Below are 25,780 nucleotides of genomic sequence, written 5' to 3'. Positions count from 1 at the left end.
GCGCACAACAAACGGTGTTTCAGTGATTATGAATAATTATAAGAATATCTTGTGTGCTTAACTTCAGTAAACCTTGAGTGCTTCAATGAAGATGAAGAAGGTAAGAAGATAAAAAATGCGCTGGATATTTTTTATTGTAACAGTTTGGTCAATCATTACCTCTCACGCCCCGGTTGAAATTGCTTAGGGATTTCAAGGGGTTCAGAATTCTCTAATTGGGGCGAAGGCATGGTTTAACGGGCAATCCATTTTTACGGAATCTTCTTCTACGATAAATTTTGAGTAGAACTGCCACAGGCTTTTGAAATTCAACAGAGCTTTCGTAAGGAATTGCGTGTCAAAAATATAAGAAATTTTAAAGCGTGCAATTGCACGCTTACCGCAAAAGCCGTCACCTGTCAACCTTGCTTAACGCTTACCGCCCGTTACAGAACAATTTCGATAAGCGTGTATAAAAATTCTGCAATTTTGATTAACCGTGCAATTGCGCGCTTACGGCCTCGGAACATAAGCGTGCAATTGAGAGGATTTCCCAGACTGATTGAGGAAAGATTATTATAATTACCATGAATTGCGTTTCCCAAATGACCTCACTTTTACACGCTTCAAAATCTGACATCTTGTTATTTAGAATTTTCAAAAGAATGAGTCCCGATTATGTTATTAGTCCAAAATATGATTGGTTTTAATAGATATGAGCCTGGTTTCCCCATCCACTCGGTAAAATATTCACCACCCTTCAGCCACCCTGGAGAGACAGGGGCGGCAAAAAGAAATAAGTACGCATCCTTATGGAAACCACCCCATTTTGACATTTTTTTAAAACAAGTGGCGAAAACGGTAGCCTGGAGATCCATGCTATGATTTCTTATTATATATACTGATGGCGAAATATATAGCATGGTATGGGCTGACAGTTTGAATTTCCCATATCCTAATAACGGTTGAAAACACAGCCAATCAAATCCTGTTATTGTTTCACTGCTCACACTTTCTTAAAGAAAGCGCAAACACGTGCGTTTGCGTAGGGTAAAATGGCGAAAAGCGAAAATCGAATTTGGCAAAAAAAAATTGAAAAATGACCCTACAAGATTTGACTATATCTTTTTATTCCATGAAGAGATTACTTTCAAATAAAAAATGTATTAACAATGAATGGGTAAGCTTTCTAGAAATCCAAACATAAATTGTATAGATTTTACCAAAAAATAGCACTTTAGGATCAGAAACAGTCAAAAACCAGTTTTTTCCAATTTTCTTCGAGTTACAGGAATTAATTCCTTGTTTGTTTTGATCTGAAATTTTCAGTAGGGGTGGCCATTATGGTTCCCTTGCTCATATCAGGGGGGGCCGAGACGGGGGTAAGAGAATTAAAGTTTCAAAGTAAAATCTTAATTATCACCCAAAAAAGTGCCTTTTTTATGTCCATATCTTTTAAATAGATTGTCCCAGCCTTATCCCTCTTTAAGTAAAGCTTCCTATACCTTTTGTCCTTCAGAAAAACCAAAAATATTGGCCTTAATTGCTTGCTTTCAGTTCCTGTAGCCAGTAGTGTGACCCCCTGTATTTCTATTTGTGACCCCCTGTATTTCGCGCGGGTTTTTTAATAGATAAGTCACATGACTCAAATCCCGCAGTCTTATTGGACTAGAGAAAGCGAAAGTGAAATCGCGCGATCTGATTGGATGAAAAAAGACCGCGGGAGCTGGAAACGAATGGAATTCTCTAGAATTCTCATTTTAAATTCAAGATGGCGGCGAGAAAAGCATGTCTTTTGCTTTGGACGAAAGGTTGTAAATTCTGGTTGATTTTAAGGTTTTATCTTATCTTATCTCATTTACTTTAATTAGTAGAGGCTTCTTCAATGTTTTGGGAAGGTAAGTCTGTAAAAGTTATTTGTTTTTCGGTGGAAAAAAGTGTTTAAAAAAGCATTTTTTGTGCTCAAGGTTTATTTTTCTTCACAAATTTTTGTCTTCAATCTTAAATAGATGAACGAGTATTTGACTGTTGCTTATGATTTTTCCATAGAACATAGTAAAACTATTCAGGAACTTAGACCTTTTTACAGAATTTCAAAAATCTGTTAGTTCTGGAGATATATTGAAAAGTTTAGACATGGGTAGTTTGCGTTCGTGTTTCGCGTTCCCAAACCAAACGCACGTGGCAAGTTCCGAAATTTGGATTTTATTTTAGTAAGTGAGGACAGCGCTAAATTCGAATTTCCCACTGTAATTTTTTTGAGTCCAAAATCGGACTCACAGCTCTGACCCGTCAAGTATTCATCAGATTTAAAAAAAATACGCAGACGGGTTCCTGTCTACGAAAACGGGGGATAGTGTGCAGAGCAGAGCAGGCGAAAGACATTTACAATCACGCTCTTCGAAACTTGTGACATGTTGTCGTGGGAAAAGAAAAGTGTATCTGATCAAAGGTACGTTTTTCTATTGTCAAGTAATTTTGTCATAATGTTTCCATGTCAACACTTTGAAGAGAAGTAATAATACTGCTCTAGTTGGTCTGTGAATTGGGGTATAATGCATGTTAGCCTCCACCGATGCAAGTTCCCCTTTTTCACGGTATCCTCTGGAGGCCTATGACCCCTCATTTTCTTTCTTTTTCAAAGCTCTACAAGATAGGATAGATTTTGAAGAAAAAAATTAAAATTTGAAAAATCTTCACAAAAATTTTTGATGTAGGGTGTTTTCAGACCTAAACTTAAAAATATCACCAGACATTATTATATTACCTTGCTCGCATTCTTTACAACTTGAATTCCACATCGACATTGAAAAGCCATTTCTGTAAAGTTAATTTCAATTCAAAGTCTTGTATTATGTATTTCAGGTGTACATTTTCACACCGGTGGACTCATTTGCCAGCCACTTGCACTTGCAGGATTATAGCAACCTCGACCTGACGCAAACATGTGTTTTCGGTTACGCAATTTGGGAAAAAGACGCAAAGTACTGACCAGCTACAATATCTTTTTGTTTGTTTAAGATTCAATTGTACCCCTTTTTATTTAGAAAAAAAATCCAAAAATTAAAAGTTTTAATTCAAAAATGGGTTTAATTCTTCAAAATTACATACAAATCAATAAATATTGAATTAAAATTTGAGTCTGTAGATTTTCTTGTATTCTCAGAGCAGGCTTACGATAACCAGAAAACCAATACCATAACTCTGTGATTTTGATATTTTTTTCAAGTAATCAATCGACCCGAAATGATTGGAAAATATGAAAGAGTTGGCTGCTAGGTTAGCTCAAGATAAAGAAGTTCAGTCGGCCTCTTTCGAAAGATAACTGGTATTCTTAATATTGTATCACCTTTTGGATTAGTTATTATCATAGTGTATTCCAGATGAAACCGACTTGACAAAGTCAGGAATTTCAAAAAATGGCGCAGACTCGACGTCGCAAAACACGTTCTTCAGCAAGAAATGCTGCTAGGGGACAAGAATCAACTGAGCAGGAAAATTCTGCATCACAATCTGAAGGTTTGTTCTTTTAAACTCAAGAATATCTCGAACAGTACCTTTCCCATTCAGTTGAATTTATGAACAACTAGGGGGCCGTCAACATTCGACTTTCGAATTTTTTAACGGCATTTGATGGCCGTTATGGTTCTGACCCCCTCCCCCCCTCTACGTTAACAGCCATCAAATTCTCTAAAGTTAAAAAATTGTCAAAAATCGATGAAACTCTAAATTTTCTCCTTCACTTTCATCGTTGTTTCATCAGCCATCTTTAATATCGCTACGGTACATCTTTATATAACGGAGGTAATTTCTAAACTTTTTTCCGAAAGTTGGGCGAATTAATTATCTTCGTAATCATACTCAAAAGAATAGCGGCATTTCAAAGAAAAAAGACTGACCGTCTCTGAAATTCAAGGGCCGCGCGCGAGGACTGTCTAAACAAAAGGAACACGATGACACAAACATCGGGTCGTTTGTTTTGGTTAAAATTATTCTAAAAAATAGCGAAATGAATACTTTAGGATGCGACTTTAGCAGATCTTAGTTGATAAAAGGAGGAAAAGAAATATACGAGTAACATTTGTATGGAATAAACGTCTCAAAAATCGATATTTTCTGGTGAAAAGAATTGATATGTGGTGACAATTTTTTGAAAAAAATGACCCTACAAGATTTGACTATATCTTTTTATTCCATGAAGAGATTACTTTCAAACAAAAAATGTACTAACAATGAATGGGTAAGCTTTCTAGAAATCCAAACATAAATTGCATAGCTCTTACCAAAAAATACTTACTTTTGGATACTTTTGGATGTGTTTGAGCGTACCGCTCTGGCAAGAATCTTTTGATCCACACCACAATCTTCATTCAATCCATAATTCCTGAAGGAAAAAATGGATCAGCAGAGAGATTTCATGTCTAAAATTGAGTTTGAGTCAACTCTCCTGCACCCTGTATAACCACGGATTTGGGGTTCATCGGGAATTTTTTGCAAGTGTTTGTCAAGTGCATTTTTGAATTTGTCAACAGTTAAATTTTTCAAGTTTCTAATGCTCTTTGGCATTGCATTGAAAAGTTTTGCTCCTTGTATAGTCAGGGTACTGTCGCGTAATTTTGAATTGTTTGGACCGGCGTATTTGCTAAAACACATTCGTCCTAATCTTGGATGGTCTTTAGATTTGAAGCAATCATTGATATTTGGCACAAGATTTTCCAATATTTTCCAGGTGTATATGATCCTGTAGCGTTCTCTCCTTCTTTGAAGTGAGTATATGTTGGGTGGCTGTTTTGATCTTAAATATGGTGGAGACCAATGATGTTATCTTTAAAAACTGAATATATTGAACATAAAAGACATCTGTCTGAATAAATCCTACTTCCATATTATATTAAGTTGATCCTCGTGTGTTAACATATCAGTATAAGAGATTCATCCTTCATGTCTTGTTATGATCAGGCTTCCACTCATCCTTGCTGGGGAGAACAGGCTCTTATAAAAACACATGTCAGGGAGGAGAGCTCACTCAGGCCCATTCTTCCAGCAAGGACCCAAAGGAGGAGTGCACAGGGGGGGGGGACAATGGAGATCAAGACTCTCAGACACAAACATGTGATCTCCATTGCAGAGAGCAAGATGGTAGACCTAGCTATCAATCATAAAATATAATATACATGTAACATCTAACAAGCTTACTATGTACATATATAACACTTTCATATAACATATAATACATACAGAAGATACAATGATAAAACATAAAGATTTATAAAATCTATACCCAACATTCACCCCAACTTTTTTAAAAGGTACCAACATCAATCAATCATTATCACTTTGAACGTAAATCCATCATATCATTGATAATAGTCCAAAGATATATAATATAAACACCAATATCAAATCCAGTTTTCATAATTTCCAATGACCGAATACATACTCACAATTTCATTCCAGTGTGTTCTTAGCAAGTAAATCACCATGATCTTTCTATGAATTGTCCTTGAATCGCTTTCCCTGCTCAACAACTCGACATCGCTCCATAATCAAACACCATTGTGATTCATTGATGTCACCAAATAATTTACATGAAGAAAAGAAAATATAATGTTAGCATAAACATGAGATCTCCCCAAGCAAAACAAGCAAGATTGGGAGTCGACAGGAATTTATGACCGGTGTACGGGCGGTCCACCTCTCTTTCAGCATGGCCTACATCACAGTTCATTTAAACATTATCAATTTTCATTTCTCGTCCATTTGTCAAATTTTATCAAATCAAATCTTCCCAAGCCAGCGGCAGGATTAGAAGTCAACAGGAGGGAATCCTGTCTTATAGCACATGCTTACATTCAAATTCAATGAAATTTTAAAACCTTCTCAAGTCTCAAGGGTGGGGAAAGAGGATTGTTTGCACAGCAGTCTGTTGTTTCTACACCCTTCCTCCTCCTACTCAATTTAAATGGTAAATTAATCTGCTACGAAACATTTCCTCAAACAAGATTTTCTTTACACTACGCTCATTCCATTCATTATTCGATCTGATATATTGGTTGTAACCAGTAAACAAATAAAAATTCAAAATTAATTTAAAAGTTTGTTATGTCTCCCACGATCCATCAAGTTTGTTAAATTCACGAGAGTTCTAAAATTTACTGTCCAAATTAAATTCAATACGTGCATCTACCATTTTTCACATAATCACTTTTGTTTTCCGACGACTTTTAACTATTTCAAAACCTCTGTCCAAAAGTTTAATGAAAATTTTTTTACCGTGAATAGAAGTGTTTTTTTTTTTCAACTCCAGAAACTTCAGTAGCCAACACACCAGCTCAGCTCGTGATCCGCTTGATCCCCTTCTAGATGGGCCCTGTCTAGCCTTGATCCACCAATGCTCTCCGGGTTTCTTTGTCCTATAACCCACCATCAGCACTTGGAGCGACCTCCCGACCAGCCTTAGTGATGCTTCTGAGTTCTCATGGATGTCTCTTTTGACGCGGTAGATGTTCTTTGTCGTGATAAGGGTATTTTCAGTGGTGACGTTTATCTGTTGCAAATGAGAGGAAGCCTGCCATATCACCATAACAACCCTCTGCTACCAATGTTGGGTGGCTATTTTGATCTTAAATATGGTGGAGACCAATGATGTTATCTTTAAAAACTGAATATATTGAACATAAAAGACATCTGTCTGAATAAATCCTACTTCCATATTATATTAAGTTGATCCTCGTGTGTTAACATATCAGTATAAGAGATTCATCCTTCATGTCTTGTTATGATCAGGCTTCCACTCATCCTTGCTGGGGAGAACAGGCTCTTATAAAAACACATGTCAGGGAGGAGAGCTCACTCAGGCCCAGTCTTCCAGCAAGGACCCAAAGGAGGAGTGCACAGGGGGGGGGACAATGGAGATCAAGACTCTCAGACACAAACATGTGATCTCCATTGCAGAGAGCAAGATGGTAGACCTAGCTATCAATCATAAAATATAATATACATGTAACATCTAACAAGCTTACTATGTACATATATAACACTTTCATATAACATATAATACATACAGAAGATACAATGATAAAACATAAAGATTTATAAAATCTATACCCAACATATATTCTAAGCTTCTTTAGACTTTCCCAATAATTTTGGTGTGTTCCTTTTATTTGTTTCAAGAATGATTTCTGGATCTCTTCAAGTCTTTGAATAAGACTAATAGTACTGGGGCTCGATAACGCTGAGCAATATTCCAGTATAGGGATCACAAGTGATTTATAGAGAGTGATCATGGTATGTGTAGAGCGGGAAGTGAAGGTACGTAATATCCAAGAAATTATGTTTTTGGCTTTTTCAATTATTGATTCAATTTGATGTTTAAATAGACAATCATTGGACATAAGAACTCCCAGGTCTTTAACATATTCCTTTTCTTCAATTTTATCTCCTGATGGTGAGGTATAGTGAGATTCATTTTTGATTTCTGTATTTGAGCCATAACGTAGCAATTCAAATTTTGCATCATTCAATTTCATATTGTTTGCGATTGTCCATTGATATAAAATCTGAAGGTCTTGTTGCAATATTTTTACATCTTCAACAGCATTCTTTATTGACTTGGTTGTGCGAGTGTCATCTGCAAAGGACTTGACGATAGATTGGATAACATTCTCATCTATGTCTCCAATGAGTATCAGGAAAATCAGGGGTCCAAGTACACTTCCTTGTGGTACACCTGAGATAACTTCTAGGATGTTTGATTTCACACCATTAACCACTACAGTTTGTTGCCTGTCTCTCAAAAAGGACTCTATCCAATTATAGATTTTACCAGTTATTCCTAGCCTTTTGAATTTCGACAGAACAATTGAATGATCCACTTTATCAAAAGCTTTAGAAAAGTCTAAGTAAACAACATATACATTGGTCTCTTTGTCAAGTAAGTTTAATATAAGATCATGTTGTTCAAGGAGCTGACTCAGACAAGATCTTCCACTTCTAAAGCCATGCTGATTTGGGTTGAAAAAGTTATTTTCGTCCATGTGTTTGACAATGTGTTTTCTGATGACTTTCTCAAAGATCTTTATAACGTGTGATGTTAAGGCGACTGGTCGGTAGTTTGCAGCCAGTGATTTGTTTCCTCCTTTGTAGATTGGGGTTATAGTTGATATTTTCAATTTGTTTGGAACAATTCCTTTTTCCAAACTGTTTTTCCATAGATGGCACAATGGGATGGCTAATTCTTCTTTACATTGTTTCAGGACTATTGCTGGGAAACCATCTGGACCAGCAGCTGAGGATGGTGATAATTCGTCAATGGCTTTCATTATGTCATTTTCAGTGACTACCATTTCTGATATTTCAGTGGTTTGTGTGTTGAAAGCTTGATCGTCAGGTGACATGGGTTCACTGAAGACTTTAGCATATTGATTTGAAAGGATGTCAGCCATTTCTTTATTCTTCATTGTAAGGTTTCCGTTTTTGTCTATCAGTGGTCCAATTTTAGTTCTCACTTTTGATTTCTTCTTGGCGTATGCAAAGAAATATTTAGAATTCTTTTTGATTGATTCAATAGCTTTATTTTCCGCAAACTTTTTTGAATCTTGGAAGGATTTTTGCAATTTTTTTTCGATTTGCAGCAGCTCCTCTTTGATTTTTTTCTTTCGGGTTTGAGAATTTGTGAGTATAAGTTTTTTTATGATTTTTCTCCGTCTTTTGGTTAAGGATCTACGATACCTTTCAACTTTTGATCTCCTTTTGCCTTCTATTGGTGTTCTGGTTGGTACATTATCTTTACAGATTTTGAAACACAGGGCATTTATGGTTTCCAATAATTCGTTTGGGTCGTCACTAAGTGTTTCCTTCCACCTGATATGACGCATGGTCTCTTTTATATTTTCCCAGTCTATTTCATCAGCAAAGAAGTTCAGGGTGCTAAAACCTGTACGAGGTTCTGGCTGCTCATCTTCATCTGATACAGTGTTAACATTAAGACAGGTTGATACCATGACAATTTTGTGGTGTGAGGTACTTTGAAGGACAGGAACTGTTGAGCAGTTATGGATAATGTTTTCATTGTTTGTGAAAACAAGATCAAGTATGTTTCCATCTTTATGTGTGGGAGTTTTCACGTATTGAGAGATGAAATAATCATTGCAGAATTGATTCAATGAGTTTAGGATGATTCTTTCATCCAAAGGACAACCAGGTTTAGGTGAGCCATCTGGCCAGGTAGCTTTAGGTAGGTTGAAATCACCACCAAAAATGATGTTTGGGGTGGCTCCTAGCTCTGATATTGCTGTTTTTACTCCATTGAGTGGGGTGATAAAATCATTGGATGTCGATGGATTTCCATTGCTTTTATCGTCTGGTTGGCGGTAAGCTACCATCAAAGCCATGTTTTTAGCTTTCGAGTAAATACAAAGGAGTTGTACAGTTTTAGAGGAGTAAGAATAGAGTTCTTCAAATGTTGCACCAATGTCTTCTCTTACGTAAAAGCACACTCCACCTGTGTATCTCCCTCTGTTTCTTTTCTTTCTTGAAGAATCACATCGGAATAGGGTAAAATTTTCAATCTTAAGTTCTGCTTCCATATGGCCCTTATGAAGCCATGTTTCAGACAGTCCAAGAAACAGTAAATTTTTATTGCATATATTATTTTTTATAAAAGGGACTTTGCTCTGAACAGTTTGGGGGCAAAGTCCTTGAACATTAAAGAATGCAAAATTGTTTATTGACACTGGATTGGATTGAATTGGTTTTGATGTGGTAGATTTTGTAGATGTCTTGGTATTGATATGGGTTGAATTGGATATTGTGTTGGAAATGAGGTTGGTAGAGGTGATTGGTACGTCTGTTGAATGTGTTGTATTTGATTCTGCATTGAGTCCATCTTCTGATTCAAGGTCTCCAGAATTTCTTCCCTCAACAGACGAACTACCTCTAAAAAAGAGGCAGGTTCAGCAAGTTTTTTTGGCATTTCGTCATTATTCATTAGAAGTTCATGGCCATGTGTCATATTATTCTTTATGCCTTGTGGTAGTCTTTTGGTTCCTTTAACATGGGCAAATCGGCAGTTTTCAGAGAAGCATTCACCTTTTTTGATTGAATCAAAACACATTTTTGGGTGAAAGTCTTTACATTTCTTTCCCATGGTGCATCCTCTTTTGTTGTTTGTACCATGTAAGGTAAATTTTCTGCACATCCTCGGATGTAAGAATTTGCAGTCTTTTCCTTTTAAGCCATGCTTACAGTTTCCAGTTTTAAAAAAGCGACAGATCGTTTTTCTCTTTCCTTTGTCATCAGTTTGATCAGAAAGATTATTAATTGCCAAATAATCATCTTCTTTCTCTACTTGATGTGTTAGTGTCAGATCGTTATTATTTTGATTTGGTGTTGTGTCTTTTTGTCTTGTATCATTTTCTTGTATTGTCAGTGTTGTTTTGACATGCTTTCGTTTCCTCTTGTTATCCCTTTCATTATCGTTGGGAATTGTTTTTGGTTGGCAAGCATGACAAACATAAAACAATCCAGGAAGGCTTAATGGGTTATAAAGACTCTTAAAAGTGTCAGCATCTATTGTGTCGGAAATATCAGTATTGTAATATGGAGAGATTGCTGCAAGGCTTAGCCAACATTGTTTGTGTACACCTTGTCCACATACTGAACATTCAAGTATTGGATCCTCTTCTAAACTGATTCTGTATCTTTTATCGCAGATCGAGCAGTCATCTGGTAGTAGATTTTGAATTTTGCACACAATAAGATGACATAAAGGTCTCTTGTTTTTATCGTTGAAATTTGGCACTTTCAGAAATTTGCAGTTGCTTTCAGGGTATCATGACGTTCTTTAAAAATATCGTTCTCAATGTCTTGTACACTTTTGCCATACTTATATTTTCGCAAACAGAATTTAACTGGATCAGATGAGGTATTTAAACATAGTTCAGCAATTAAGTTTTCAATTTCTAATTCTTTTGTGTTTTCTGGCGGGGGTTGATCCTCCTCCTGAGGAGGATCGCTCAAATCCATGGTTCTGAGTGCAGGAGAGTATAAAGCAAAAGTTTATTAAGAAAAGTACTTCCTTTATATGTTATGGAGCAATTTGAGAGAGATTCATAATTATAACAAGTCAATATGATGTGGTGTATTGTTGGGATTGTACAGAAAAGTAAAGCCACTTAGCTGAAGGCTGCACTGGGATGAGTGCAGCCGGGTATTGAAGCGTCAAAGTTGATTCTGTAGTTGTACATCCACGACTTCGGATTATGTGATTGATTTGAATGGATCATCCAGCCCACAACACAAGTTCAGTTTTGTTAATATTTTTTGTTTGTATTTGTATTAGTTTCCCTAGAACTTATTCACTAATTCTTAATCAGGCTTCGGCATATTAGGCGTGCGATCGCACGCGCACGCCTAAAAGCCTTTTAGGCGTGCAATTTATCACACGCCATAAATCATGAAAACCTAGCGAGGCGTGCGATCAATCGCACATGCAAAAATTTATTCTAGAAATATTTTTTATGCTTGTTGAAAGAAGATCAAATATCATTTTCTACTTTAATCATAAGAACCAAATAGATGAAAGATAAACTTTCCTTTACTCTTTCAAACTGCTATATGTATACAAAATTTCTTATAAAAAAGTTACTCTAATGGATACACATCTTCTCTCTCCTCTTTCTCTCATACTATGCTTTGGTCTTCAATAAACAAGCCTTTCTCAAAAATAACTTTTGCTGCACGATTTTTCGTCTCTCTAAAACCTTTTTAAAAAAATCACTTTTGCTGTATGATTTTTCCTCTCTCAAATCTTTTTCCTTCCCTCTCGCATGCTATGTTTATGAGGTCATTGGTTTATGACAATAAACTAGCTCTTCTTAAAAGTTACTTTTGCTGCATGATTCTTCTTCTCATTTGTTTTCCTAAAGTAAAGTATTCTCCTTCTTGATTATTCAGTGCTCTTTTGGTTTCTGTTTTTGTTTTTCAAATATGAAGATTGAATATACACTTTCTTCTTTCCTGTTGTCTAGTTTTTATGTAGATAAAAGAAAGATCATTCGTAGGAATTGTTCAAAAGTTTGTGCCTCATCATTGTTAATGATGTTTATAAAATAAAATAAAAAAACGATCGCACGCGATCGCACGTCTAAAGAAAATGAGGCGTGCCATGATTCGCACGCCTAAATTACTAAAAATTACTATGTAGGCGTGCGATGATCACACGCCTTCTTTTTTCTTATGCCGAAGCCTGCTTAATGGAGTGAATTCTTTTATCTGTCAATAGCACTTTAGTAGTTAGTCACACTAGCTTCCCGCCAAAATGCATATCAAAGATTAATGCTGCGAAAGCGCTATATCGTTTACTTGACTCTCAAGCAAAAAAATGCGCCGCAAAACTTCTAAAGGGATTCATGAAAAAATAACCCAGCGCTTTTTAATGAAAATAACATTTTCAAAAACTTTGAGAAATTGCCTAAAATTTAAGCCATAGATGAAAAAATTTAAGCCAAGCCAACCTTGAAAACTAATTTGAAGAGCAACTTCCCAAGAAAAAGATCTACGGGGGAGGCAGAACCCACCTAGATCCGCGCACTGCCGGATAGGCTTTTTCCCGGAAATTTTGCCGGACCTCAAACAATGACCCATTTACATGTGCGGAATTATTTTTACTTTAGCGTATAAACAAGGCCTTAAAAATCGAAGCGCTATCTCGGGAATTGAATGACAAAATTTGGTTGGTTGATATTTGGCTGATGCACGTTCGCAATCGGTAATTTTGTCTCATTTTAAGTTTGCAAGTTTTAATTGATTGTCTTGGGATCTTGAACTTGATTCAGGTAACTCTCATCCTTGTTGTTGAAATACATCCTGTAGATGACTGATGTTGTTTTTTCTGAAAGCTTAATTTCCTAGTGTGACTAACTGTTTAGGATCAGAAACAGTCAAAAACCAGCTTTTTCCAATTTTCTTCGAGTTACAGGAATTAATTTCTTGTTTGTTTTGATCTGAAATTTTCAGTAGGGGTGGCCAACATGGTTCCCTTGCTCATATCAGGGGGGCCCCAGACGGGGGTAAGAGAATTAAAGTTTCTAAGTAAAATCTTAATTATCACCCAAAAAAAGTGCCTTTTTTTGTCCATATCTTTAAAATAGATTGTCCCAGCCTTATTCCTCTTTCAGTAAAGCTTCCTATACCTTTCGTCCTTCAGAAAAACCAAAAATATTGGCCTTAATTGCTTGCTTTCAGACAGAAATTAGACAGAAACTCAAACTGAAAAATCACCTGCGAAGGTAAAAAACAATCCTTATTCGGCTGACGGCAAATTATTCTCCTGGGAATAGAGCCGCCAAATGATCAAATCAAAACATTGATAAAGTGTGACGTCATAATAACTGCTTTCAGTTTGCGTGTTTTGAAAGTTTGATGTGTGTACTCCGTCTTCGTGGAATTTTTTAATGGCATGAAAACAGAATATGCAATGTCTTTAACCCTTTGAGTGCCAGGGTCCTTTTTTCTAAGTTTTTTTTAAAAAATCGCTAGTTCAAACTTTAAGGGCTTATATCTCCTGATCTAGAAGGAATTAGAAGCTCGTATAACATTATTGAAGAGGAAATACTAAGAGAAAATTAAGTGGGGGTACTTTGCATAGAAGTTGAAGGTTCTTTTAACAGGTGAAACGAGGCTTTTGACAAGAAATTTCACCACTAAGGAAAAACGCTAAGTCTCTTGTTTTTCATTGTTTTCAAATGCTAAAAATTATTTGCAATTGATCTTTGAAGGGAAGTCTCTTCTTGCATTTTATACCTTTGTACTGTTTTATCATTATAGATACTACACAGACCTAGAAAAGAACTTTGAAGAAAGTTATACTGCCTTACAGATGAACTCTAAGAGGAGGAGAGGATACAGAATTTACTGTAGTTAAAGTTCATCTGTAAGGCAGTTTAACTTTCTTCAAAGTTCTTTTCTAGGTCTGTGTAGTATCTATAATGATAAAACAGTACAAAGGTATAAAATGCAAGAAGAGACTTCCCTTCAAAGATCAATTGCAAATAATTTTTAGCATTTGAAAACAATGAAAAACAAGAGACTTAGCGTTTTTCCTTAGTGGTGAAATTTCTTGTCAAAAGCCTCGTTTCACCTGTTAAAAGAACCTTCAACTTCTATGCTAGGTACCCCCACTTAATTTTCTCTTAGTATTTCCTCTTCAATAATGTTAAAAACATTAGAATCAATTTGATTTGATTTAGGGTTTTGCAACAAGCATCAGCCAAAGTTGCTTCCTCGTTACCTGTTGGGGTCTGCTATTTCTGTCTCTGCGACCCTAATTTGCCCTAAAATTCAGTGGAAATTGTGTCCAAGACCTTGATATTGCAATCTAAGACATTTACCATGGTCTGGAACCACTAGGAAACAGTTTGGAAAATTTTGATAAAGCTGAATGCCTGGTTGCTAGGGAAAAACATTGCGTTGCTAAGGGAAAAATTGGCTAAGTCTTGATGACTTAAAAATATTTTCGAAGATAAATTGTGCAAAAATGGTATTGGAGCACATGGGTTTGATTTTAGGATTGGGTAATATGGCCAAAACACTAACTAAAAATGGTTTGTTTCAGTGATGGAACTTAGGGCCATGGCTTTAAAAGCTCATTGAAAATACTAAAAATTGAGCGAAAAGCTATCTTTAACCGCCATTTTAGGGCGTGGCCTTAAGTGTCACATGAAAATTTTAATTGAAAGTTAAAGATGACCATAAAGACTTCATAAAAATACAAAAATGTCAATGTGACACTTGTGGCCAAGCCAGCTAATTGCTCTCAAGATCTATTCAAAATTAGAAATGTTGTGATTTCAGGCAATGATTTCTAGCCATGGGGTCAAAAAAGATTTCTCAAAATGCCATTTTTTCAAAGTACCTATGGATTTCTTCCAGGAAAATATGTTTTGAAATGAAACTTAGGCTTGATCATGTCTAAAATTGCTCTTGAAGTCAAAGATTTATCAAAAGTGCACTTTTTTGGGCAAATTGGCCCAAATTTTAAAGGCCCATATCTTGGGAACGAAAAAATATTTTTCAAAAAAAATTTTACAGGATGTTATTTTCATGTATTTGAGCAAAATATCCAAAAATTGGTAAAATCTGAGGATATCACTTCCTCGACCTGCCTGATTCTTACAGAAAATGGCTCTTAAAGCAGTCAGGCCCGCTGCGCGGACCTGACTGAACTGATGAAAAGGTGCCCAGTGGTAAAATTTCAAATCAATTCACTAGAAGACAGAATAAAGTAAAACAGGGCCAAATTTGGAGGTTCTTGGATCACTCGTTGACCAAAAATAGTAAAAAAACGGTCAGAATCTCAAAAAAGTGAATTTTTGTCAATTTTTTGCATTTTTTTGACTTTTTTGCTTAAAATTTCGCTGGAAAGACTCACTTTTGAATTTTTTTTTGCTTGACCATAAAGGACAATCTAATTCCTACGAGTTCGACCAAAAATAACGATTTCTAACTCAAACTGGGCATTACAGGAGGGCTTCGCCCTCCTATATAGCCCATGTCGTATATATACGACATCGGCACTTAAAGGGTTAAGAACAAATTCCTAAAAGGCTTTTGTTGTTCTGTAAATATTTTCTTTTGGATTAAGAAATTCCATCTTTTATTGTTTTAATGATTATAATATTTATTTATAAGATGCTTTGTTGTCTTTTTAATCTTTGTGTAAACTTGCATATGTTTTGCATACATTCCAACTAAATCCAACCACGGCATTTTCGTTCCTGTATTTTTGCATACAATTCAAGATGGCGGACGGAAAGGCAAAAAGGTCTATTGTTGAACGCAATCGAATTGCAATCGAATATTACCCAGGATTTGCTGTTCTATTGCTTCGATTACGTTTGATTGTATTTGATTACGTTCGATTCCCTTTTTGCCTTTCCATCTGCCATTTTGAATTGTATGCAAAAATTATGGTGGCCAAATTGCCGTGGTGAAATTCCCTTAGAAAGTATGCAAAACATATGCAAAAAGAAAGTATCAATATAAAACTTACATGCATAATTGGCATTATATTAAAGTGTAATCTTGTAGAATAAAGATTAAATTTGCTTCTCTTGAAAACTTAAAATAATTATATTTGCTCATCTCTTAGAACAAGCACTTCAAAAATCAATAACATTAGACATAAATTCAAACTGAAAAATCATCAGCGAAGGTAAAAAATAATCCTTATTTGGCTGACGGGCTCCTGGGAATAGAGCCGCCAAATGATCAAATCAAAACATTGATAATGTGTGACGTCATAATTACTGCTTTTCAGTTTGCGTGTTTAGAAAGTTTGATGTGTGTACTCCGTCTTCGTGGAATTTTTTTATGGCATGAAAACAGAATATGCAATGTCTTTAAGAACAAATTCCTAAAAGGCTTTTGCTGTTCTGTGAATATTTCTTTTTGGATTGAGAAATTCCATCTTTTATTGTTCTAATGATTATAATATTTATTCATAGGATGCTTTGTTGTCTTTTTAATCTTTGCGTAAACTTGCATATGTTTTGCATACTTTCCAACTAAATCCAACCACAGCTTTTTCGTTCCTCTATTTTTGCATAGAATTCAAGATGGCGGATGGAAAGGCGAAAAGGTCTATTCGATTACGTTTGATTGATTCAATTGTATTAAATTTTATTCGCTTTGGTATGGTACTTCAAGCTCTCGGCCACCCACGCTAAAAAGCTCTAACAGAGTGATCCAATTTAGTTTAATCGCAATCAAACTCATCGAACATAATCGTAATCAGTCAGGCACATCCTGGCAAATGAACGGGGTGAGCATTTGCATGGGGTATTCGTCACCCAGTGTAAATGAGATAGTACGTCTCAGGCTAAAAGCATGAAAATGAATAAAAATGAACTTCAAACTGAAAATGGGAAAAAAGGAAGAAAACTGGGAACTTCATTTTTTCGTTAAAAGTTTCTTCAAAGAAAAAATTGACCCATGGAAAAAAAATTTCATCTATGCAGTTCTTTGAAATGAAGCAAAATATTTCCAACCCGGTTCAATTGCGTGTGGTATTCAGTGCTATTACATCACTTTTTGTTTTCGACCCCTTGCATTTGCCACCAATCGCAAGTGAAAAATACCCCGTTCATTTGGCAGGATGTGCCTGACTGGTAATCGAACAAAATCAAAGATTAATCCAATGTAATCAATCGAACCAATCGAACATAGTCAGCTATCAATCGAACCAATCTAACCTTACTCGAACGCAATCAAACACAATCGAATATTGCCCAGGAATTGGGCGTTCGATTGAGATTCGATTATGTTCGACAATCGAATCGCAATTATTCCATATTCGATCACATTCGATTGCATTTGATTGGTTCGATTGCAATTTTTGTTCGAAGTTGTTCGATTGACACCGTCTGGACATCAATAACAATGTCAATATGCCAAAAACATTTTGTTCAACCACCTTCACTTCAAGATAGGCCACCATAGAATGAACTTCCTTTTATAGGATTAACCATATTCATGTGGCTTTCAGCCTTGCACTCCATCACAGAGGCTAATCAATTTTAATGATTTTTTTGACTAATGACCAAGTTAAAATTTTTTAATTTTTTTATATTTGAGTATTAAAAAGGCATGCATTCAAATAATAAAGGTTTAAAATTTTTCTCTGGACTAGTTAGTAAAATATCTCAAATAGGCTCTGTGATGGAGTGCAAGGCTGACACGCGTGTCTAATTTGGAACTGTGTGTGTCAATGTTCGATCGGAGAAATAAGTTTTACCAATGTCTAAACTTTTGACTATATCTAAAGAATTAGTAAACCTTTTTAAGATCTGTAAATAGCTCTCTACTCCCAAATAGTTCTAGAATAAACGCTGAAAATCCCAAGATAATTGATAAAATATTAAATCTTTAGGGGAGCCGTCCATATTCATTTGACAACGCAAAACGTCACAACCCACGGCATGGCCCATACATGTTCGGGCCTCTTGATTAATACTTTTTGAAAATGGCCCGCGCATGGCCCGCGCGGGCCCGCGCAGTTTCAGACAATGTTCAGGCCAGATTTTTGAAAACTTGCTACGATCGCGCGTGTAATTTCAGGACCCAATATTTATATTTTAAATTCCTTATTTTAGCAAAGAAACTTAAAAATCTTCATCTTTAACTTTATTCAAATATATATTGTTCAAATATAAAAGTTTTAAATCATCTATTTTCCAATTAAGTTAGGAAAATTATTAAAAAGAATGATTTCAATCTTACATAATATGGTCTTCTTTTTATTCTTTATCCCGTTCCCTTTTCTCGTGGTCTTCTCCTATTCGAAGCAGAATTTTTCTGGATCGTTTTTTGTACTGTTATACAACTTTGTGAATCAAACTGGTATATTAAAACGATTGGCCGATCTTAAATGTGCTCTAAATCGCTTGCAGCGACACATATTTGCTTTAAAATTGGCAAAAATTTCCTACGAGTCTGATTTTAAAGGCCTAATTTTGGGCCAAACCACCGTAGATTTCAGATCAAGTACACCCTCCCCTTTTACTCATTGTAGCTGTAGGTGATTTTCTTTATTCAACTTTCTTTTGTTGTGAAACATTGTAATATTGTTAAAAGGCAGCTTTATACATGAAAAACATGCCTTAACGTAAACTAAATTTAGAATTTAGAATTTATTTTCAATTTGATAATCAATGCAATGAAAATCTCCCAAAACAAGAGAGTGATGTTCAACATCTAGGAGAACTATGTGACAGAACATCATGGAACTTTAAATCTTAAAATTTATGTTTGGTTTCTAGAATCACAAGAGTCACAGGGGTCTCAAGAATCACAAGAATTCCAATTATCTCAAGAGCAAGAACCAGAACAGGCTGAACCAGAACAGGTTGAACCAGAACAGGCTGAACCAGAACAGGCTGAAACAGAAAGTCAATCTGAACAAAATGTTGAAAAGTCTGTAATTGAAAATAATGAAGGAGAGGAAAAACAAGAAGATGAAAAGGAAAATGAACAAGAAGACACTTACATTGAAACTAATATAGTTGAACCTGAAGCAGAACCCTTGAAGGAAACAGAAACAGAAAACGAAAACGAAAACATAGTTAACACGCAGAAAGAATCAGAGACTTTTAATGAGAATGATGTAGAGCCTACAGAAGTGAGGTCCCCTGAAATGGCTCTTTCTGAACCGACCTCAGTAGAGGGGCCTGTAGACTCTCCACAACAAGAATCCATGGAACAAGAAACTTTATCCGACAAAAGTGAGGAAACAGAAACCCACCAACAAGAAATGGAAGAAGCAGATTCACCTCCACAAGATACTATGCAACCTGAAACCCCTCCAAGGATCACTGAGGAAGACCCTCCAAGGATCACTGAGGAAGACCCAGAGACAGAAGCAACATCAATTACAGAATCAGCACCAGTTGAAGATACAAATGTAATGGAAATGGATCAGGAATCTTCTTCACAGGAGGAGACAAATATTGAATTCAACATCCCTGCTCCTGAAATCCAAATCACTCCAGAAGTCCAAACCACTCCAGAAGTCCAAGAAACTGTTACCGAAGTCCAAGACACTGTTACCGAAGTCCAAGAAACTGTTACCAAAGTCCAACCTTCTACTGAAGAAAGTTCCCAAGGGGAAGAAAATTTTCAAAATGAAGAAAGTTTTCATCAAGAAGAAACAACAAAAATCGACACATTTAAAGAAATAACACCTGAGGAGAAAGAGGTATGCTATAATGTTGACTTCTACAGCCTTCAATTGAAAACGCTGCTAAATATTCAGCATACACTAAAAATTTTGTTGTTATTTTTGAGGGTAGGAAGAATAATAAGATGGTCGCATTATTTAGCGTGGCTTTCATAGCATATTTTAAGTCAATGAATATAAAATTTATCAATTTTTATTCAATCTTTAAAGCCATCACAGAAAGGTAAAAAGAAGAAGAAGCGAAGGAGGAAACGAGCAAAAGCTGAACAAAGAACTGTCCAGGTATTCTGTAATAGCCGTTGTGCCCCTTTTAATATATTATTAATACAGTTCTTCTTTTATATTAATGAACAACATGCACAATTCTTTCATAAACGATTGTATATAACCCTTATAAAAGTTTCCTTAAAGACTATATTGTATTCATTGTGTAGATTAAGAATAAACTTAACTTATATTTTTCTAGATTACACGAGACGATGATGATGACTTTGAAGTTGAATATGTTTCCGAGAAAATCGATCTTCCACAATGGGATCCGAACTATGCTGCTTTCCAGTCTATATTTGAGACATTCAAGGTAACCTATTTCTAGCTTTACTAGGATGTAATGAGAAGAATCTTCCCAAAAGTTTTTAATTCTAACAATATCAAATATCAAAGCTCTTTCTAAATGTTTATTAACCAAATTCAAGAATAGGTTAAGACTTTTTTACCATTTGAGAACAATCAAGAGTCATTTTTTCTAATGTAGCTGGAAGAAAAAGCAGTGATCAAGACAGAAGATACAGAGAAAAAAGTGGAGACGAAAAAGCCAATAATTAATCCTTCAGCCGTCGATGACGATGATGACGATGATGACGATGAAGATCCTGAAAAAGAGGTATACTTTTGTGGTTTGTTTTGTTTTTTTCTTGGGTGAATTGTTTCAAATTGCTTGGGTAGGACTTTCAAGTATAAGTCTATTTGCTTTAATAAGTATACACTCTTTTTGCTACCATGTGGGAACCACTATATATGTAATATTATCACACGGTACAGAGTACAATATGGAATATATTTTTTCATGATGAGTTCAGATTTTTCGTCATATTTTCCTTTAGGCGAGGAAAATATAGAAAATTATATCCCATATTGTACTCTGTATTGTGTGATAACTGGTTTATTGTCAACTTGAAAAGTATCAACAACTTTTCCCTCTCCATTTCCGTTTTTTTACTTCCTGTATTTTGGTGAAATCAACATTAAAACATTCGACTTTTCGAAAATGATTCGAATGGTCATTTAAATATCAAAACATTCTTTTGACAACTTTTGTGAGTATTGAGAGGAAAAAGAAAACGTTCCTGAGAATCAATTTACGTAAAAGCTACAGTAAGAAAGTACAAAATACGATTTCTCGCTACCAGACCCCTTTTTTGAACGCGGTCTTGTATTTGTACAGTACAATATGAAATACAGCATTTATGTATGCGTTATTAGCCAATCAGATTGCTCATATTTTTCATGTTGATAATAAGTAATTTAATCCTTAGGGTTTTCCCTATTAATTAGTCTAAAATGATATGAGAGTGCACGCTTTAAAATTAAAGGACGTTGGTAGGAGCTTTTTCTTTGTTTATAAGTATTTAGATATTTGCATGAAAATATTTTAAACCATCCCTGATACATGATTTTCTTTGTAGAAAAAGGAAGAGCCTGAGAAAATGTCCAAGAAGCAACTAAAGAAGCAAAGTAGAATGGAAGTTGCAACATTGAAACAGGTAAATTGTACTTAAAATTAATAATATTCAGTCAATTCTCTACAACTAGAGTAGAAAACCCACAATTATTTTTGAAACTAAGATTGAGCTTGAGAAACAAAGATTTGTCTATTCATTATGTGCATCATGGTAATGACTCAAGTTCTGAATACATTCCTGGGATGTTTATGCTGATTAGGCCTTTCTGCTCTGAAGAGATAAACTTTGTCCTACTTCTCTAGGCTCAAAAAGTTACGGGGGTTACTGTCAATACCAGTAGCCTCTTTTTATAGTGGTACTAAATGGACCATTATTCCTTCTAATCCTTGATTTTATCGTTTTATAGATGGTCACACGGCCAGATGTTGTTGAAATGCATGATGTCAACTCTAAAGATCCACAAATTCTAGTTTATTTAAAAGTACAAATTTTCTATTTTTTATTTAGAACATTTTCGTGATCTCAGGTTATTTGAAATCGACGTTCTCATTAAAAGATTTTGTTTGACTCGGATAGGCTTACTTTTGTTAAAAAACAGTTTCTTAACAGATAATTATCATTGAGCTTTTTTCGTAGAAATTTAAACGCACTTTTGTTCTCCTTTTCAGGCTTACAAGAATACTGTTCCTGTACCCAGGCATTGGTGCTTCAAGAGGAAATACCTTGCTGGCAAACGTGGCTTTTTAAAGAATCCTTTTGAGTTACCAGAATTTATAAAGGTATCAATCCTTTGTCTTCTAGAGTCCAGAGGAAATCTCTCAATGATTGGAATTTTGTAAAAGGATGATTCAAAAACAAAAGTCGCAACCCTAGTAAAGTGATATTCTGTGTAAGGGAAGAATATCGATGTTACCTTACATTGAATACAAACAGAGACAGTTCGAAACATTGATAAAATGTGCCTAAATAAAAGCAGTCTCTCCCCAATATACATATTGTTCCAATCTGTCGGTTCTATTCAGCTTTCTTCTATTCTTCCAGCAAACTGGTATCATGGAAATGAGGGCAGCTATGCAAGAAAAAGAAGATGCAAAAACTCTAAAATCAAAGCAAAGAGGAAAGGTAATAAAATGGTTGCATTTTGCTCTTTACAATCATCATTTTCACAGACAGAAAAAGAATCTTGGATGTGATGCCTTCTGTTTTTTTTTCTTTTTGTAGATCAGGCCAAAGCTTGGAAAGATCGATATCGATTATCAAAAATTGCATGATGCTTTCTTCAAGTAAGTAACATTAACATTGTCTTATCTATGAAATCCTCACTTCGGATGTACAGGATTTGCTAAAGGACATACATTGGCCACCTAAAATCGAAATTGTGACGGATGTGTATTGAATTGTCATTTTTATAACGAGATTCTAATAAATAAACTTTTATTTTTAGATTTCAAACTAAACCAAAAATGACAATACACGGTGATTTATATTACGAGGTAAGCTTGTTTCCTGAGAATTTTATTTCTTCATCTTTATATAACATTCAATGTTATCAAAGAAGCTTAATGTGAAATAATTTAAGAAAGTGCCATTCGGGTAGGATCCTTAAAATGTTATCATTCAGATTTGCAAATTTCTTTGTGATGTTTTTATAGAAGGCATTCTTCTTAAAGGTATTTATGTTCTCTGTTATTTTGTACCTTGTAGGGAAAGGAGTTCGAAGTCAAATTAAAAGAAAAGAAACCAGGTGATCTAACAGACGATTTGAGGACAGCTCTTGGTATGCCTGTTGGCCCTGTAAGTTCAATTTCTTCTGTTTATTAACAGACTTGTTATTTTTACATAAGAGTGAATATTTTAAATGCAAATCCCTTCATCGTGTAGTATTGTGTACTATACAAGGCAGACAGACGAAATACAATGGGTACATGATTGTAAGGTTATATAAGCTGATAAGCTGTTCTGCAACAAGCAAATTTGACGACTTTCTTATTTTACATTTTATTTAGGGAAAAGAGTTGATTCCACCACCTTGGTTGATCGCTATGCAACGTTATGGTCCTCCACCCTCTTACCCTAATCTCAAAATCGCTGGATTAAACGCTCCCATTCCTGAGGTATTTTCCATTTCGCTGAAATACAAATAGCTGTTCTTTTTTATTGTTTTTCACGCTTTTTATAAAGGCTATCATTTGATAACTAGTTTTTAGGCTAAATTTTGTATACCTAACAATTTTCCATTTTCCATTCGGAGGTCTTAAATTGTTACTTTTTTCATTGGTCACATAATGTTATAGTTCCAACAGCTTTTAACGATTAATGTTGATTCATTGTGAATAAAGATGGATCCAACGGATTAATAGTCTTAAGAGATAATATAACTTTGCAAAAACTACAATTAAAAACTCATTTCTCATTGTACAGGGTTCATCATTCGGTTACCACGCAGGAGGTTGGGGCAAGCCGCCAGTTGACGAAATGGGTAAACCACTTTATGGAGATGTCTTCGGTACCATGAATGAAGATCCCAATGCTGGTGCAGAGACGGAGGATACAATCGATCGAACACCTTGGGGCGAGTTGGAAAGCGAAAGTGAAAGTGAAATGGAGTCGGAAGAAGAAGATGACGATGAAGACCAGACAGGATTGATCACTCCTGGCGATGCGTATGATTATGTTTTCAATTGCTTCACCCTCTTAACTTTTATTTTCTTTTATTTGCGTTACTTTTGATATGAAAACCAGACCCCATTTTGATACTTTTTTGTCTATATTTTCTTTCTCAGATGCACACCAAACGATATTGTATGTTCAGCCTTTGAATTATGATTATTTTTCTCGCAATTTTAGCGGTCTTGTTACGCCGAGCGGTATGTCATCGGTTGGCGCTGGTCTCGAAACGCCCGATATGATTGAACTCCGAAAACGTAAGGAAATCGAAGACGCCATGGAAACGGGCGGAGATACGCCTGCGTTGTATACTGTATTGAATGAGAAAAAGACTAATGTTGGAGCTTCTATGATGGGCTCACAACACACTTATGATTTAGCGCCCTCTAAGAAGGCGGGCGATGGCGTAGAGATCACACTTGACCCGAGTGAACTTGAGTTGGAACCATCTGCAATGGCGGCCAAATACGATGATACGATGAAAGAACGAGAAGCGAACGTCAACAGGGAAGATTTCTCCGACATGGTGGCTGAACACAACGCTAAAAAGGTATGTTATATTTTAATGTTTACAGCTTGAAATTTTCCAAAACAAAATAAAGCTATTCTATAGGGCTATTTCAATGCGTTTCAACCAATCAAATGGTCCAACTGTGTCATTAATAAAGATGGGCTAATTATGATTGGTTCGCATTAATGTCACATGCTTTTCAAACCTTTACCTGTTAAGGATAGACTTTTGTCATCCTTCCTATGGAATTCATTTTTGGACCTACCCCGGTGGAGGTCCTATAAATTAACCTTTGTCCGTTCGTCCGTTCGTCTGTTCGTTCGTTCGTTCGTTATTAGCTTTCCTCATGATTGGCTCGTTAGTTTTTTCTGATTTTTTGCACAAAGATGCATAACTATAAACCCTCGAATGTGACGGAGCCCGATTTTCAAAAAAAAAAATTTTTGGGCAAATTTGGGCCAAAAAACGGCTAAAAAACGGGTTTTTTGGACTTTGTGAAAAATTAGGTCGTTAATTTTTTCTGATTTTTTGCATGAAAGTAGGGTACCATCGTAGGTAAAAGATGGCTTAAGCGAATTTTTGCAAAAAAATTTTATTGGCTCAAAAGACGCATGTTTATCTATAAGAATCACTATTAATAAGCATACATCAATGTTCTTAAAATTACTGAATTTTTTGATGAGATGTTTTTTTGCTCTCGAAGTCTTGAATATGAAAGAATATTTCAAGAGCATGAAATTTTGGTTTCTGAACGTGTTTTTTTTATAAGAAACAAACGACTAATTTTAATAGATCGTCACTATTTGTGTTCTGAATGATTGTTTAATGGTCACGCTTATGTAGATATCAATTATATATGTTTTAAATGCATAACCAGGTAGGTCCATAAAAGTATCACTTGTTTTATTATTTTTCTCTTTGTAGAAACGGAAGAAGCCAACGGACAGTGGCAAAGCTGCAAAGAAATACAAAGAATTCAAATTTTAGTGCTTCTTGAGGAACTTTAAAGACTTTCATTGATGTATTTTATTTGTGGTGACTTTCAAAAACTTTTTAACCTCTTTTTTTGTAAAGATTTATTATTTGATAGATTTAGTAGTTTTTATTTACAAAGAAAGTTTTTACAATATCTCTTCTTTTTGGCCGAAGTTTGAGAGCAGTGGTTGCACGGTTGAAAATCTACTCAGAAGCTTTTGTTGTGCG

The 25,780-nt window shown here is 35.3% G+C and overlaps 1 protein-coding gene across 1 annotated transcript; it reads left to right on the top strand.

Annotated features, from left to right (window-relative positions):
* Positions 1–3,271: 3,271 nt before the first annotated feature.
* Positions 3,272–25,706, top strand: LOC136823260 (splicing factor 3B subunit 2-like). Its single transcript, XM_067079443.1, has 16 exons — positions 3,272–3,498; positions 18,756–19,735; positions 19,928–19,999; positions 20,184–20,297; positions 20,472–20,600; positions 21,403–21,480; positions 21,806–21,880; positions 22,068–22,178; positions 22,441–22,521; positions 22,621–22,682; positions 22,844–22,892; positions 23,104–23,193; positions 23,406–23,513; positions 23,821–24,062; positions 24,247–24,616; positions 25,502–25,706. The coding sequence occupies exons 1-16, from the start codon at positions 3,399–3,401 to the stop codon at positions 25,562–25,564; spliced, it is 2,724 nt and encodes a 907-aa protein (XP_066935544.1). The 5' UTR covers positions 3,272–3,398; the 3' UTR covers positions 25,565–25,706.
* The last annotated feature ends 74 nt before the right edge of the window (positions 25,707–25,780 follow it).

The sequence above is a fragment of the Clytia hemisphaerica genome, unplaced genomic scaffold (genome assembly GCF_902728285.1).
Source record: "Clytia hemisphaerica strain Z4C2 unplaced genomic scaffold, Clytia hemisphaerica genome assembly, whole genome shotgun sequence".
Taxonomy (NCBI): Eukaryota; Metazoa; Cnidaria; class Hydrozoa; order Leptothecata; family Clytiidae; genus Clytia; species Clytia hemisphaerica.
Note: the sequence above shows the minus strand (reverse complement) of the source record. Positions and strands in the feature narration are given on the sequence as shown.